The sequence below is a fragment of the Juglans microcarpa x Juglans regia genome, chromosome 2D (assembly GCF_004785595.1).
Source record: "Juglans microcarpa x Juglans regia isolate MS1-56 chromosome 2D, Jm3101_v1.0, whole genome shotgun sequence".
Lineage (NCBI taxonomy): Eukaryota > Viridiplantae > Streptophyta > Magnoliopsida > Fagales > Juglandaceae > Juglans > Juglans microcarpa x Juglans regia.
Genome location: NC_054596.1, coordinates 6,757,848 through 6,775,360, shown reverse-complemented (window position 1 = coordinate 6,775,360; position 17,513 = coordinate 6,757,848). Strand labels below are relative to the sequence as shown.

General features: G+C 35.9%; 3 protein-coding genes across 4 annotated transcripts; 1 reads left to right on the top strand and 2 right to left on the bottom strand.

The window, feature by feature from the left end:
- Positions 1-2,085: 2,085 nt before the first annotated feature.
- LOC121248532 (GDSL esterase/lipase 7-like) lies at positions 2,086-4,747 on the top strand. The gene is made up of 5 exons (XM_041147017.1): positions 2,086-2,269; positions 2,413-2,540; positions 3,539-3,784; positions 4,136-4,388; positions 4,533-4,747. Exons 1-5 carry the CDS (start codon positions 2,086-2,088, stop codon positions 4,745-4,747), a joined length of 1,026 nt encoding a protein of 341 aa, XP_041002951.1.
- A 169-nt stretch (positions 4,748-4,916) lies between these two features.
- LOC121248197 lies at positions 4,917-7,210 on the bottom strand. 2 transcript variants are annotated; one of them, XM_041146584.1, is made up of 5 exons: positions 6,803-7,210; positions 6,628-6,683; positions 6,384-6,543; positions 5,745-5,815; positions 4,917-5,576 (listed from the first exon to the last, which is right to left on the bottom strand). In XM_041146584.1, the coding sequence occupies exons 1-5, from the start codon at positions 6,918-6,920 to the stop codon at positions 5,238-5,240; spliced, it is 744 nt and encodes a 247-aa protein (XP_041002518.1). In that variant the 5' UTR covers positions 6,921-7,210; the 3' UTR covers positions 4,917-5,237. The 2 variants fall into 2 exon arrangements, with proteins under 2 accessions (XP_041002518.1, XP_041002519.1); XM_041146585.1 differs by having other exon boundaries at positions 6,384-6,534.
- A 2,801-nt stretch (positions 7,211-10,011) lies between these two features.
- On the bottom strand, positions 10,012-12,287 carry LOC121248196 (F-box/kelch-repeat protein At5g15710). The gene has a single exon (XM_041146583.1). The coding sequence runs from the start codon at positions 11,790-11,792 to the stop codon at positions 10,476-10,478; it is 1,317 nt and encodes a 438-aa protein (XP_041002517.1). The 5' UTR covers positions 11,793-12,287; the 3' UTR covers positions 10,012-10,475.
- Positions 12,288-17,513: the final 5,226 nt, after the last annotated feature.

Sequence of the window (17,513 nt, the reverse complement as noted above, 5' to 3'; positions counted from 1 at the left end):
CACCGAAAGCCACGGCCACGACTTTGGTTAGGAGGAGTAAATGAACCTCATGTAGTGGTGGAGTTAGCAGTGAAGGAATTGTTTGACAGAAGAGATAGGGTTTGATGTGCAAGACGTGATTCGTGATTTACAAGAAAACTATAGACTTGAGAAATGGAGAGATGATTGGAACGCGTAGTGATGGAAAACACTACGGACTCGAAATCAGATCCTAAACCAGTCAAGAAATAGATGATGAACTCAGACTCAGGGAAAGGATGGCCTGCGACATTAAGAGATGAAAACAGGGCCTTGGTTTTGTGAAAATAGGTAGAGATTGAAGCAAACCCTTTTTTGAGAGTTATAAGCTGAAATTTCGTGCAAATGAGATGGGTTGTGGTCTGAGCAGAGTAAAGGTTGTGAAGAGTTTTTCAAATTTGCTGGGAAGTGAAGCAATCAAGGACATGGGAGAGAATAGTATCGGTGAGGGAGGAATAGATTACCAACATTATGAGTTGATTTTGAAGAATCCAAGAGGTATATGTAGTATGGGTTGGGTGCATCGTTGTTGGTGGTGGGAGGCATGGGAGTGGATATGTCGACATATCCAAAGAGTTGGTTGCCACCGAGGAACGTGGTAATTTGGGCGTGCCAGAGTAGGTAATTATCTATAGAAAGTTTGATGGTGATGAGATGTCGGGCTCTCGATACCATGTTTGAACCAGTAGGAAACCGAGTGGAGCAGATAGGGTCGTAACCGATTCAGTCCAGTATGGTTTTAGATAAAATTTAGGACCGAACCGGTATGTACCGGTTTTACATTTTTAAAAATCGATTATGTACCGGTTACTCTCCTAAACCGGTACATCCAGTTTTACCAATTCCGGTTCGATTCAGTCCGATTTTCTAATTTTACAGTATATATACTGATTTATATATAGACTTAAAGTATATTACGAATAGTAATATAGTATTAGACTATTAGTATTAGGCCATAAATGTAAATTATAATTAATATACATTATATACTAATGTATATTAGTATTACTAATTTAATAATGTATTATGTACTTATCAAAAGGAATATATTGAGAATTTATTAGGCCATAAAAATCTGGTAATAATATTTGAGTATTTTCTTTCTTTTTTAGTAAATAATATTTTAGTGATCTTATTTACAATTTTGGTATGTAAATTCAAATCTTTTTTATATTTAGGGTTTTTTTTTCAATTGATGTGATTTATCAACTTTAGTTTAAAGTTTTACGATTTGAGCTTATTTTTAAATTAATTTATATTATTGTATATATTATATATAAAAAATATTATATATAATATTAAAAAAATCATTTAAAATATATATTATATAGAACCGGACCAATTCCGGCCGATTTTGCCATTACATAAACCGGTTCCGGATCAAATCGGTCTAAAATCAGACTGATTTGACCAATTCAGTTCGGTCCAATTTTTAATTTTTCAATTTTTTTTACACCCAGTAGGTGTTTGAAAGAATGCATGAGCTTATATCTGAACAAATAAATTTCTCGTATATTCCATCTTTTCTCAAAAGAAAAAACAGCAGCACTCATATTTATAGAAGAAATGTATAGTCTATCTACAAGATAATCATTTTAAAAGAGTTTATAATATTTCATATTGAGTAGAGTTGGTTTTGGCATTCTGTTGTGAATGATCAGCGGATGAAAAGGGGGTGTCATTCTGTTGAGCGGATGCAGTGGACGTGGCTTGTGAGGTGTTATTTAGTCAAAAGAGTTAACTAACAAATTAAACTCCTCCCGGCCATGTCATTCGCACAGTATCTGGCCTGCTGCATGTCATTTAAAGCTCTTCCCAGTGATTTTCATGTTCCTGCAGCCTTCCTTTCTGGGGATTCCTGCCCTTCAAAACAACATAATAATTAAATAAATTATCATTGTTTTATAACCTGATCATTTCTCTACATCAATCTTTTTCATTCTTTTCTCTTTAATTTATAAATATTCTTAATAATACTACTCCTAATTGGGAATGAAAAAAAGTACTGTGAATTCGATCATGTCATTCATTTTCTTATTCATTTTCCTTCATTTTCTTTCACCGATCATGATGATCCATAGCTTGCCACTGGCACCAGCATTATACGTTTTCGGAGATTCCTTGTTGGACAGCGGCAATAACAATCTGTTGCCCACGTTGGCTAGGGCTGATTACCTGCCTTATGGTGTAGACTTTGCCGAAGGATCTACAGGAAGATTCACCAATGGCAGAACAGTCGCTGATTATATAGGTATACATTCCACGCTCACTCGCCTGTAATTTATCAGATTTAGATATATAAACGTTGTTGTTGATCTAGTACTTATCTATCAGTAGTACGGTTCGAATCTTTAGTTTTCAAACTCTTAATTTGTTGTCTTAATTCCCTTGTAGCTGAATTTCTTGGGCTACCATATTCTCCACCCTACCTGAGTATAGAGAGACCACTTACATCACAGCTTACTGGTTTGAACTATGCGTCTGCGTCTTGTGGCATCCTTCCGGAATCTGGAAGCGTATACGTAAGTAATTAAGAAAAGAAATCATAATGCATTAATTAATTAATGTGTTGTTTCTTATTCTTTTCGATCCTCATGATGATCTCTTTCTAGTTAAGTTTCTTTTCTTTTCTTTTTTCAAATTTACATGCATGTCCCAATTGTAGTACTAATAAAAATTCGTTCTTTTGTATTGCATGTTTATAAATAATACTAGATACAGTCCTGAATATATTAATTTATTTTGAAAAAAAATAAAATTCATCGTTAAATTTTTTTTTTTTTTTTTTTTCATATGGGTTCCAGCACCTAGAGACATCATAATTACATTAATGCTGCCATCATGTGTAGGTCTCTTACCTTAATTAACGGTTTAACCAGCTTAATTCCTTGTTTTCAATTGATTTTCTGGTCTAGATCTTATATACTCTTCCAACACATAGGCCAAACTAGGTTAAATCGGTCATTAAAATCCCATTAATTAATTCGCTAAATCACGGTTTAATCTTCACCCAGCTTATATATTCAAAGTACGCATATACTAATTACTAGATCATGTCTAACTATATATATTATATATATATATATATATATATTATCAGAATGAATATCACTTCAATTTGTGTGGCCAAAAACAGTTATCTTGTTTCGAAAATGACATTCAGATATGAAAAATAGCCATAATAATTTACGTGTATGCATGAGTACAGCTTGCATGTAGTAGGTACTCAAGTTCATTTTAGTTCTTGCATGCATGCAGTATAGCAGCTAGCAATATGCCTGCCAGCATCGATCCTTTATATATATGATCACGGCTTTAGATGTCAACACAAAATGGTTAATTCGTAAAAAAAATTCAATCATTTTGCGTACGTAAAGTGTGAGAACAATTAGTTGTCGGCCTAAATATTAATTATTGGCATCTCAATTACGTACCGTACGTTGATTAAAATTAAAGCAAATAAAAATTGCAGAGGCTCATTGATTTTATCATACGGTTCATGCATGGTGGTAATTTGCAGGGGAAATGCTTGAATTTAAATGATCAGATCGACTTGTTTGAAAGAACAGTCAAGTCAGAGTTGCCAAAGCATTTTGTCAACGGCTCAAACGAGCTGATCTCAGAGTACTTGTCAAAGTCCATATTTATATTCGCCATAGGCAGCAATGACTACATGAACAACTACCTTGAACCCGATATCTACAGCACAAGTGAACACTACCCTCCCCAACCATTCGCTCAACTCCTGATGGATACCCTCGCCCAGGTTTTCAGGTCCTCTCTCTATCATTCAATTCTAGCTATATAGCTAGCTTGTTTGTTTAGTACTGTACTGCCATGCATCTAATGGATGGTTGATATATCTGTTCGAAAGATTAGTATTATTATTCTAATGCTTCTACACACGCCGTGATATAATATTTTAGAAATCAAATTATGTCATATAGATATAATGTGTGGTATAAAAGCCTTATAATAATGTTTAAAGTCGTGTTACGTGCGTACCTCATGCAAAGATAGGTCTTACTGTTCATAATTAAGTAGCAGATTTTCCATTCACTCATTTATCTTTCAGTTTTTACCAACTAATTTTTTTCATGTACGGGCCTGGGCGCAGAGGTTATATAGTTTAGGAGCGAGGAAGGTAGTCATGTTTGAAATCGATCCCATTGGATGCATCCCAGCATTTACAAGAACACAAAAGCACAACGGACAGTGTGTGAATGAAATAAATCAGATTGTCTCATTCTTTAATCAGAGGCTCCCAGCATTGCTTAGCAATTTGACGTCCACTCTCCAAGGCTCAACCTTTGTTCTTGGCGAAGCTAGTCTTCTTTCTTATGATGCCATCAGAAATCCATCTAAATATGGTACGTACGTAAAACATGATTTTTCTTTTTTTCCCTCTCTCATTAAGGAATCATATTATTAATTCACAATGAATTGCATTGCAATTAATAGATCATAAATTTTCTAATAATATCGCTACGATCTGCATTAATATTTATAAACAGGCTTGGCGGACTCAAGCTCCCCATGTTGTACAACCTGGGAAAACGGGACTTCTGGGTGCATTCCATTTCTGCTAACGTCCTGCCCTGATGCATATAAACACTTCTTTTGGGATGCCTTTCATTTTACAGAAGCTGTTTCTTCTATCATAGCAGCCCGATGCTTCAATACATCAACTTGCTCCCCATTCAACATTAAGGAGCTCGTGCAAGTTTAAACCGCCCATACACAATAAATATATGAACCACATACGTACATCGGCGTGATTACAGATAATGCGGTTGCATTTATAAATTAAAGCCATTCGATTGATTTGCCAGTACGTAACAGCGAGCTAGATGGAGACGAAGTAATTAATCATTGAGTATGTCACTTCACAAACAAATTAAAGTACTAGTCTAACTTCACATTACCAAAAGACTTATGAACCACACTTGGATCGATGTACAGCACTTCTATATATGGCGCCTTCTAATTCTGAGTGTCATGTCAACTTAAGCAGCAAACAACAGTTTTAGTTCCTATATATGCTAGCTCGTCTAATTTGTGAGTCTGTGACCCATTAAAAAACAAGGAAGAGATTAAAACAGAAGAAGAAGAAGAAGATATATATTATATATATGTAGGTAATTAGGGGGTTCACTTACTACATGGGGCAAAATTGTGAGCCTAAACCTATGATCTATGGTTTTCCATTTGGCATTTACTCAATGCCAAGGCTCATGATTGTTGGAGGGTGGGGGACGCCGAGCCATTTTCCCATAATCCTTGTGCATCAGGCTCACAATCTCTTTGGTTGCCTCAAGAAGCCTTTGGGTTTCAATATCTCTCTGATGATCAGAAGCAGTAGTTTGATCATGATGTGTTTCTTGAGAGAATATTGGTTTGTCAGACCTTGAGGAACTCCCCAAGCTGGCTTTGGTTGGCACTGCCTTGGAATCTTGAGTGCGCTCCGGCTTGGTGTTTGGGAAATGGGCTGTCAGCTTACTCCTAGGACTTCCCAAACCGGCAGACTTCGATGCTTTTGGTAACGTTTTCTTATTACTCTGGTTTGAACATGAAATAAAATATTATCATGGTGAAACTAACTAGAAAATTAAATGACATATCACGATGTTGTTCACCTTATGACATGTTCATATTTTTTAGTTCAGGGATTGGTGGAAAAGAGAGAGCTGGCTAGAGGGAGAAGAGAGAGAGAGAGAGAGAGAGACCTGATCATTGCTCACTTTCTGATCTTGAGATGATCTTCCTGGAGAATTCTTGGAAGCGTTACTGTCCTTTCCTGCATTCAGACAAGAAATATTCATAACGAACGAGGAAGTTTAGTCACTTCTCCCGCAATCATCATCAACACGCATCGATGGTAAACTACGTACGTACTACATTCATATATTAGAACAATTAATGCATTAATTTCCCGTAGTAAGAACTTAGAATATTAGACGAAATCACATGAATTCAAAATTAAGCTTACAAGTATCAAGACATCATGAAGATTCCTTCAAACATTAGAAACAAATTATATATATATATATATATTACGTACGTACAAGTACTATGACATCCACACATCCACATATATATTTTCATCGATGATCACATTGTCGAAAGGCAAAGAAAGGAAGCAGCTTAAAATTAAGGTAATTTTCATGAAGCTAGCTAGCCAGCATTTCAATTATGTTTTGGAGGGTGGCGTTTCGGCCCCTGATAATCAGCTGTGAAACCCACAAAACCAGACACTTTCATGTTCTTCCTAGGAATAATATCATTATTCCCCAATTTACATTTTACTTTAAAATCCCCCTTAACTCCAAGACCAAGCAGTACTATTCCATCAGAATGGACTGCACCTGAAATTTCTGAGGTCGTCCCAGCTCCATTCACTCTATCTTCTACTTCTATCTCTTTACTCAAGACTTTTTGCTCCGCCATTTTCCTTCCAGCTCCAAACCCAATATTCCTCAAACCGAAAGCATTACCACCATCAAGAAGTAGTACTCCCTGTTCACACTGATCTTTATAAGCTTTAGTTAATCAGGCTTTACCAAAGATATTATATAATACGCGGCATCATATATGAAACAAGAAATTTACCTTTGGAACCGCAACATTTTTTCCTTTTGCTGCAACTGCAAGCCCTTCCTCATGACCTACATACGTACAAATGGAGGATAATAGATCATAGATTCATAGTACACATAACCTTCTCAAAACTCAGATAATTTGATAATTCTCAGCAAAAAGAATATGGCCAAGAAATTTTCTCTACCAGCTTGATGAGTGCATGCAGAAGAGTCCCCAAGGGCATGCATAACAAAGAGAAGACCGATAAGTACAAAGCTAGTAAACCTTAGGTACACCATATTTGAGTTTCTTATAAATTTCATTCTCTTAGGTATGTTTGTTGTTCAACATGAACAGATCAGAGAGGGGAAACTAGCTTGGACAACAGGTGTAGGCCGTTTTATAGAGTTCAAAGCCAAGTTAAAAGGTTGCTAGCTAGGTTACTTCCGACACCTGGTCGCATACAATATATTACTACTTATGGGTATGTGCAAATCCTGGGGAAGCTCGAAGTATATGAATTAACAAATTGATACACCTAGTTAACAACAAAAGAAGGAAAAGACAATGTTCTTTGCTTCAAAGCTTTGAACGTGGTTTCTGTAGTATTGGTTCTTTCATCAATGTTCTCAATTAGCTTAAACTTGATATATATAGATCAGAAATGCTAACTGTATAAGAAAAATTTATAAAAAAATTAATTTTCCCCGTGTCGATATGCGAGAGATTATAAAATTTAAATTTCAAAAATAAATTAATAAAATGATCAGTCTCGTACGTAAAATTATAAGTACATATAACAATACTCCTTAATATATAATCATTAGGTAATAAAAGTCTCGTGGCTTAAATTTGGACCCTTTTCTTTCTTTTCTCAAATGAGTTTATATATATATATATATATATATATATGTCCTCGCAAAGATCTGAGTCAGAGATTCGGTCTTCACTGTACACATGATATATTAAAATTGAGTGAAAGTATGTGATAAAAGAGGTATTCGAGGAATTTAATTAACTTATAGTCAATATGCAAATAAAATATGAAGAATATATAGGGGATATTAATTATAATTTAAGCAGTATATATTGGAATTAAAAATACTATGAACGGTTACATGAATAAGCAGATTACTTTCGAGAAAATTCCTGAAATCTCGGGAGACAGCTCAAGTAATTTGTGGGAGGGCTTCCTTTTTTTTACCACTCTTGTACGTACTAGTGGAAGCAAATCAAGTACGACCCAAAAGCATAAAGCCCACATGCTTTGAGCCTTGAGGGCCTCTAGGCATAATTTCCCGAAGAGAGCAAGGCATGAACATCAAAACAAGCACCCGGCCGGGGACCATTATTCGCAAATGGGCAAGTTGTAATTATGCATAGAATTGCTAAATCATGTCACCTTCCTGCAACGTACGTGAAAAACATGTACTTAATTAATTAAAGTACTAAAGTCGAGGGAAGAGTTTAGAACACGAGGTCGAGACCTCCAACTTGATGCTACTTGCTTGCTCCCTTCAGAACAGAAACGACAAGGTCGGTTGGACAGCTCACGTACGTACGGGGATGAAATTGCTCATAGTATTAAGTTTTAACCGACAACAGCATCTCCCTCAAAGTTATGACTCGGATTTACATGTTTCGCTGGAAAAATCTCGAATGTTATGGAATATATTTTAAAACGTTTTGCTACAAATAAGTAATTATTCGCATCACAAACCTCATACCTATAACTTTTCATAAGGTGTGAGATATTTTTCACATGATATATAGATATTTTTTATAAAATATGAGGTGGTGAATAGATATTTTTTATAAAATGTGAGTGGTGAATAATGACTAATAAAAATAATTTTTTTTTTAAATTATTTCACAAGTAAATAATATTTAACTGGCCACAAGCTACAGTTGTAAGCAAGTAATTTGTTATACCAAAAGAAGATTTTCAAGGAAAAACTCATTTTGCTTTGGTGGTTAGTTTAATATTTTCCAATACGTGTGTGCATAGGGAAGTAAATTATAAGAAAAAGGGTAAAGTCGACACATGGATACTGAAAGCAAGCATGCATGCCTGTCTGCCTGGCTCCATTTTCCGAGGCCCTGTCGTTTGATTCTTTGGATCTTAGTAGTAATCAAATAATTACTTGTACTAATCTTTCACTGAACAGATAATCACGCTACGTGTGTGCTCTTTGATCCAGAAGGAACACTCTCAAACCCATCTGGGTTTCTTCTTTTCAGGAAAACTGATATGTTAATTTCGAGCACTTCGATATAATAAAATGGCAAAGGAAGAGCAGCATCCACATAAAAAGTCCTAGGATTTGTATCCATGCACGGAGATGCAGCTTTTGAGTTAGTGTCGATGGGGCAGCTGTTAGACTTTGATTGTTCAATTTTCAAAGTGAAGAAAACCTGTTTGGCTTTCAAGAACATTGTTACATGAAACGTGGACAGGTGTATACAATTTTTCTTTTTCTTTTTTTAAACCGCTGAATAACATTGTAGAATCAACTCAATCAAAGCTTTGAGCTCCTAGAAAAGGAGTTTAGTTAATATGATTGGACTGCACTCATTCACCAAATTTAGAAGAGATTCTTGCGAGTGTTTAAAGCTGATCCTCAAACAGCAGCATAGCGGTCAGGCACGGAAACATATAGTTCATGTAGCAGATCACATTTGCTAGCGCCGCCGCCCAGGTCTACCTACGGACCTTACTAGGTGATTTTACATTCATCCTAATACTCTATTTTCAATCACTTACGAACTGCTGAGTCCTAAAGGTAGATGATCATAATTCAAAATGCATGACAGGAACACATATTTTAGAGTCCGGCACCAACCTGGACGAGAGAACATGGTCGCAACTTGTTAATAAGATCAGTAAAAAATATAGCAATCATATAAGAATATCATTGCATCGAATTATGGCTACCCTAAAAAGCCCATCTGATATCCCTGCTGCCCCAACCACGGATGGGTATGTGTTGAAGTACAAAAAGACCTTTTCCATCTAGTAAAACTTGAGCCTTGTTAGTGCAATGATCCCCTTGAATAATGGCACAAGGCGCCACAGAAAACCAAACTCTAGTTTCACACTTTAGGTTGAACCACAGGAGTAAAATTATACAAGTACCAGAAAATTGTGGAATCCTTGCCGCACTGGCATAGCCAGTGACAGCATAATAAATACATATACTGTGAAGGCAAAAGTCAAATGGCAGTCCACAAAACAACAATTATGAAATACAAGGTTGGAACAGAAAAAACAGGTGAGAACTGTAAAAAGCATAATTAATGATCCACGAGGGTTACTAATCACGCACAAAAGAAAATCAAAGTGGTAACAGGAAAAACAAAGACAAATATCCATTTAGTAACATAATGCAATAAAGAAACAGTGAAGACCCCATTAAAAAAAATAGACCGTTGTACTATTTGATTAATGAGCAAGGTATAGAAAAAGTTGGTGAAATGCAGCTTCCATGTACAAATCAGTTTCAAAAATATTTTACAAGAGTTGGAAAGAAAATCGCCTGCTTACTTCCCTTCCATTAAGGATCTAGCCCTTGTCTAAACTACAACCCGGTTCAATCATTGTGGATTTCAGAGCCCTGGTATTAGGTGATATCACCCTTGCATTGCCAAATTCTCACCAAGAACACTGTTTTTTGTTCATTTCAGGATGTACCTTTATTGCCGATATAGCAAATAAAGCTCGAAGAAATTGGATGATGAAGCGACCAACTTAGTGCGAAGAAACTTTCTCACGGATGCACAGAAGAAAGAAATCAGAGAAGACGCCAAATGAAGACGCTAACAACTCATAAACCTCATGTAATTGACAAAACTGGACATTGCAGTGAAAAATTTCCTCATCAGTAGATAGCAGCATCAAATCTTGGCTCATAGAAACAAACTTGGCTGTTGTATGACTGAAGAGCACAGCCAGGAATCCAGGACCAAACCTTCTTATCCACATCAAATAGAAGGCCCTTCCCTTGGTTCCAAGATGTAAAACAGATCAAATTATCTTGACCAAAGCACTCAAACCTCTCAGCCGACAACCTCAACAAAGTTCGGAAATGCTTTGGTGGCATCCTGCTAATCTCTACCCAGATAATTTTTGCATGGTCCAATTCCCAAATTCTCATACTCTGATGCGTACTGTAAAGACCAATCCTTCCAACTAGAAACAGACGTTTCTGAGTTCCAGCAACCAAATACCCATCCAACAAAGACCGTGGGAACCTAGCTGGAATGTGTTCCCAACAACCCAAATCCATCCGATACATCATTAGACCAAGTGGTGAAAGGGTTTCCAAATACAATTTGGAGTCACAATATGCCATCTTTGAAGAGCAAAGATTAACTGCAGGCATCACTTGATGAAGTGACCAACAGTTGAGCTTCGAATCATATACCTCAGTGGGCAAAGATTTGTCACCGTATATATCACTAGTGGCTATGAGTTTAAACGATCGATCCATCCTGTCAACAACCAAGATCAGTTGCCTTTGCTGATTGTAGTGCATACTCGGCAATGTCCTCCAAGTTTGTGTGAGCGGATTGCAAACTAAAGTTTTGAAAGTCAACCCATCTAGCCCAGAAAAGCAAACAAGACCACCTGAAGAACCAACCAGCCAGAATGCCCACCGTGGCAAAAAAGTGAATGGAATCCTATACCATGTTTTTAATGGCAAGCTGAAGACCGAGCATTGTGAGGTCTGTGAGTTCTTCCAAAATGTTAGAAGACAAGGTCCATGAGATGAAACTTGTGAATGGAATCTAAGAAAACTACTATCTTGAAGAATTGAATTCCAACGTTTACAAACAGAGAGTAGGCGAAAGATCATAAAGGGTGGAACCCTAGCCAAAATCTCATTCAACAAATCTTCGGGCAACATTGCCCATATTCTATCTTCCATTTGAACATCGGGGTGAACTGCTTTACCAAATGTTGCAACCCTTTCCTCATCTAATCCACGTGGTTTGGTCATAATCACTTTCTGCCTTAAAGGGCTAGTGTTCCTTGATCTCACCTGACTCAGTGGACTCGTGTTCCTCGAGCCACCGCCCCTTATAGGCGACACTTGTTTACGGCAGCTATCATCTTCACGAAAAGACCCAGTTTTCTTCGATTGAGAACTAGATTCTCCACATGCAGATTCAGAAGGTTCCCCGATACCGTCCATGGGACTCAATTCTCAGAAATCACATTTAAGTCAAACACCAAATGCAAACCGTAAGTCATAGCAACCACACCCGAAGATCCAAAATTTCAAATCTAAGTATTGATTTCTAGCATCAAATGAGAAAACCTATTAACATAAATTTTGGGAACTCAAAGGATCGGTGAATAATACCAGGCATTACAGTTCAGATCAGAAACCCTAATTTCAAGTCAGAGTGTGAAGAAACAATCTATACGCTACAACATGATTGAGACAAAAGTCCAGATTTTTAAGCCAGATCAATCTGAAAATACAAAACTGAAGCTCAAAATTTTGAGTTAAAGTACCTTTGGCTCAAGAATCGTCTGGATTTGCTTGATGAGGATAGCTCGTCAGAGCTCACAAGTAAAATTCTGGCTTAGAAAGCTTACCTAAAAATACCCCCGTCTCATTGAAATTGTGCGTGATTGCTCTTGTTTTGTCACCGTTTGGGTTTGAATTTGTGGGCATATTCTGCTGCACAGGATGTATATTTTGCGCATGAATGTCTAATGAAAATATGCCACGTCAGTAAGCCCCGACATAGTGATCTTATTGGTAAAAAAAAAATAATAATAAATAGAGAAATTATTTATATCATCCTACAGGACCTAGCTATGTGAGTTTAGTGCACCCAATTTAAGGGTAATAGAAAAAAAAAACTGAAACTACGTATCTTTGCAACTCTTGCAATAGATAATCTTTGGTTCCTCATAAGCCAAGTTATCCACAACACTCAATACCCAATTCTTGAGTGGTTTGTTTTCAGAGTCACAAAACTCCACAAGGAACATAGTAAATAGGGTTGCAAATGGTTCGGTCCGGTCCGGTCCGGTTCGGTCCAGCGATGGACCGCCATCATTTTTTCGGATTGGACCGGACCGGACCGATTGCTATTAGTCCAGTCGGTCCGGCCTAATTTTTTTATTTTTTTAAATAATTAATAAAAAAAATTATTTAAAATACTAAATTAAATTAAATTAAGTAACTTATTAATGTGGATTATGTAACAAACTCAATAAAAAAATATTTTATATGGTCAATGATAATAAATTAGATGAAAATTATATTATTAATTTATATAATTACTATATAATTAACTAATTGATATTATATATTAGTTAATTCATAAAATATTAACAAGTGTTAATAACATATTTAAAATTTTATATTTTTAATAGTGATAGGTTAGATGAAGATATATATATATATAAAATATTGTTAATTTATAGAATATTGACAAGTATTAATAATATATTTAAAATTTTATATTATTAATTGTACAATTATTATATATAAAATATATATAATCTTTTTTCATTCGGTCTGGTCTAGTCTAGAAAAACCCTGGACCGTGGACCGGACTGAAACTTTTCGATCCTCTAAAATGTGGACCGGAACGAACCCATCTAAGTCTCGATCCAGTCTGATCCGGAACGAAACGGTCGGTTTGGTTAGTCCTACTAGACCGTTTATCACCCCTAATAGTAAAGCTTGGATCATAGAAGAACTACAAAAGAAACTGAAATGGCAAGCTCCACCGGAAGGTTACCATTCACTGACATTTGATGTAGCAGTTAGAGATCAAGGAAGTAGCATAGCCTCAATATGCAGATCAGAACGTGGAATCCCAATATTTGTTCAGACACATTACATCCACAGCACCAACCCAAACATAGAAGAGGCATTTGCTGCTCTTATGGCAATTCAACAGGCTGCAATCAGGGGTATAAAAAAGATTGTGATAGAAGGGGATTCAAAACATGTTGTACAAACTATTTCTAACCCAAATACAGCCTCAGACTGGACAATGCAAGCCATAATAAGGGATATTCACTACAGCTTATGCAGTTTTGAAGACTGGAAGGTGAAAAAAATTCATCAATCTCAGAATTGATGTACGCACAACTTGGCGCAATGGGTAGCATCAAAACTCAAATTTGGAAGCATTCCCCTCATTCAATCCCACAATGTCTCTGGACTTTCACAGTGGAAATGATCCCCTTTATTTGTATAATTATTTGTCTAATTACTATCAGAATTCTGTAACAGCTTCCTTTTCATCAATGAAACTTGCCTACAAAAAAAAAAAGAAAAAAAATATGAAAATCATATGAAAAAATCAATTTTTTTTTTATGATGAATTTTACTTTTTTTTTTTTTTTAATGAAATGCACTAGGGGTGCTACCCACCTCTTATGGGGGTTGGGCCAGCCCTTCCTCGCCCCCCTCTCCTGCATGGGTGGGGGTGGAGATTTTTTTCCCATAATCCACTTCCGTCCATGTTGGGGCGAGGTACTCCATCCGTTGCACGTGGTGCGGGAGTGGACCTCCATCCGTTCACCCCCTCCTCCCCTTCTCGGCTCTCCCAAACTCAGTGGCGTCTGTTACAACAAACCCAATTGAGTCCTCTATCGGCGTCTGCTACTTCCATGGCAAACGAGTTCGAGAGAGTTCGAGAGAGACTAAAAGAGTTTGGGAGTGTGGGTCTGGGACGAGAGGGTTCGAGATCGAGAGAATGAGAGTGGGAGAGAGTTCGAGAAAGAGAAAGGAATCGCCGGGGGGGGGGGGGGGGGCGGGGAGGAGGCTTAGACATGCAGAATGCAGGAGCGGGGTGGGGGATTTACGGAGCGGGGCTAAGCCCCCTCCGTCCCCCACCTCCGCAACTTCCCTTTCATATGGGCGAGGGGCCTCGCCCCTTGTCTGTGTGGAGTGGATCCCCCGCCCCACCCAGGCGGGGGAGGAAATAACGGGGTGGTGCAGCGGGTGGCAGGCACCGGCTGCCCACCCCTATAATGCACGAGATTTATATGTTTTATAATTATATCTAATATTATTGAAATAAAAAATAATAATCAAATATAGAAACTTGAAAGCAGATATAAATCTTCCTTTTCGAATCAATGAGCTTCTACTTGAAAAGGTACTAAGGTGGTAAAGTTTTGTTGGCCTATAGCTAACGTGATATATAGGAATCCATGCAAACAACAAAAGTGGCCATGTTTCTCTTTGCTGCATTAAGGAAAAATTCAGACATCTTCAATCCCTCTCTCCATGGTCTCTCTCACTATCAAACCTTATACATTAATCTTTGCTACATACCTATAAGTATATTAATTTTTTCTTCACCTAATCCTAAAAGAACTATAATTTTAACGGCTGAAAAATAAAAAACAACTCTCCAAATAGCCAACAATGAAAAAAATCTGGTTGTAAGCAGATTTGCGCACTAATATTGAGGTGAAAATGTAGACTTTAATGAAACAGACTCGTTTTTTCATTTCTTTTTAAATTAACATCTGACAAAGTAGTCCACGTCAATATTGATGTACAAATTGATCTGCAAATCCGCTTGTACTTGGAAGAGCTCGCCAACAAAACATAAAGAGAAATATTACATGAAGCAACCAGCTCTCTGGAAATTAGTTAGCAACTAATTGATAAAGTTTTAATTTTAATTTTTATTATATGACCTTTGGCACCATAAGAAAGTGAGAATAGAAAGAACGACTTTATGTCCCGTTTAGATAGTGAGATGGGGTGATTTTGGATGAAAGATGAAGGTTGAATAAAATATTATTAAAATATTATTTTTTAAATATTATTATTATTTTGAGATATGAAAAAGTTAAATTATTTATTATATTTTATATAAAAATTTAAAAAAATTTTAACGATAGATAAGACGGGAGAAAATCATTTTTATATCCAAACGAAACTTAATATTTTTTTTTTTTCCCCAATAAAAGGTTAAACTTGTTACATCATTCCCGAATTTTTGTTTTGTCGCCTTTATAACTTCATAGGTTCGTGCGGCCGTACCTATGAGCACTTGGAGACGACTAGGTCGCTGCAGGTCTTTTATCATTTACGAGCAAAGCTAGAATTCATGACAAAGTCTTTAACGGTCGGCTACATGGAGAAAGACGAAAATATAAAATATATATAATATTATATATATATATATATTATAAGCAAACAATTGAATCCCTAAGGTTTAGGGTTTGATTAATTCACTATATAAGCAAACAATTATATCAAAGAACTTAGGTCACAGACCAATTTGATCAATGCATCGAATTTTCTCGTAGCCTCATTCACAATTATAAACCTGATTGCTACTAAAAAATAAACTTAGCTCACAAAACCAATTTGATCAATGCATCAAACTTTCTTATTTTTCTGTTTTATTTATTTTAGTATTTACTTATTTTTTATTGTTTTTCTTAAGAGAATTTGTCATTATTCATTCATTAGATAAACTTACATCTATTAACGGATACATTTCGGGATATCCCCATATCAAACATGATATCATAAACTAAAATAATGCATTTGAAGTTCCACTAGTATACTATTTTATTTGTGACTGGTCTGATCTTCACTATTGTTGATACTCTTTATAGACAAACGTCTAAGAGATAACACTCTTTACCTAAGAAGAGACTCAACCTCATCTTTCATAGAAAGAGATGACTCAATCTCTACAGATAAACGTCCGATAGACGAACTCTTTTTTTATTTTAATTAATAATAAAGAAACCAAAAAGAAAATCAATAAGATATATGCGAAAAATAACGGATTACAGTTTAAACCAACTCCGATAGATTTCAGAATCTATGATAACCCATGAAGGCAATACACTTGTATCTTTTCAGTCACAAAGGTCAGATCTGAAATGTATGGTGGTAGTGAGTTTGATAATCTGACACGTTTATCTAGAAAAGTTGCTGAAAGGGTAGCGCATGAGGACCACGCATATATGTGGGCGATGTGTGAGAACCATGTACGGTGATTTTTATTCACTCAATATATATATATATATATATAAATATATATGATCCATACCATCTTAATTTCACTATTTACTGTTTTGTGTGTTAACTACCTGTAAAAGTTGTATTAAAATTCAATGTCTCATGTGCGCATGTATTTATAGGTTTATACTAGTTCAAATTATATCACTTAATTAATGAGTTATACAGGGATATAAATACATCTACATTTCATGATGATCATAAATCTATTTAAGTACTGAGAAAGTTAAGGATTTTCACCTATAATATTAATTGTGTCTCTAGAAATAGATAGAAATTTAAATACAAAGTTGTTAGGGTGATTATTCTCTCGTGATTAGATGATCGTCGTCAAAATACTAGAAGAAATATATGTTTTAAATTTCATGTTATTTTAGTATATTCAATATCGTGGAGTATAGATTGTCGAAAATTATTTTAAAAATTGAAGTTTCATGTTAAAATATTTAACACTATCATGTGTTCGCAAAGCAAGATTGCTAGATAGCAATGATCTTCACAACACTGATACCCAAGCTCATAAATTAAACAAGCAAAATGGGTCAAAGACTAATTACTCATGCTATCACAACTTCATCTTCATCTAATCAAAATGATTTTTTTTTTCTTCTTCTTTTGGGTTATTTTTTGGCCTAGAACTTAACTGATATCAGGACAAAAACACCTTTCTATTTTATATTTTTGGAGAAAAAACTATTCTCTAGACAGTGGGGACTGAGAGAGAGATGTGGTTGGTGCCCACTTTAAAACAATATGGAGTAAGGTTGGGTTAGGTCTGAAGGATGGCCCATGATTCACGAAGTTAAGGCAAGGAGATAGCTGATGAAGAGAAAGATATAAAACTTCAACCATCATTGTCTTGTTCGCACAATGACAAATACTATG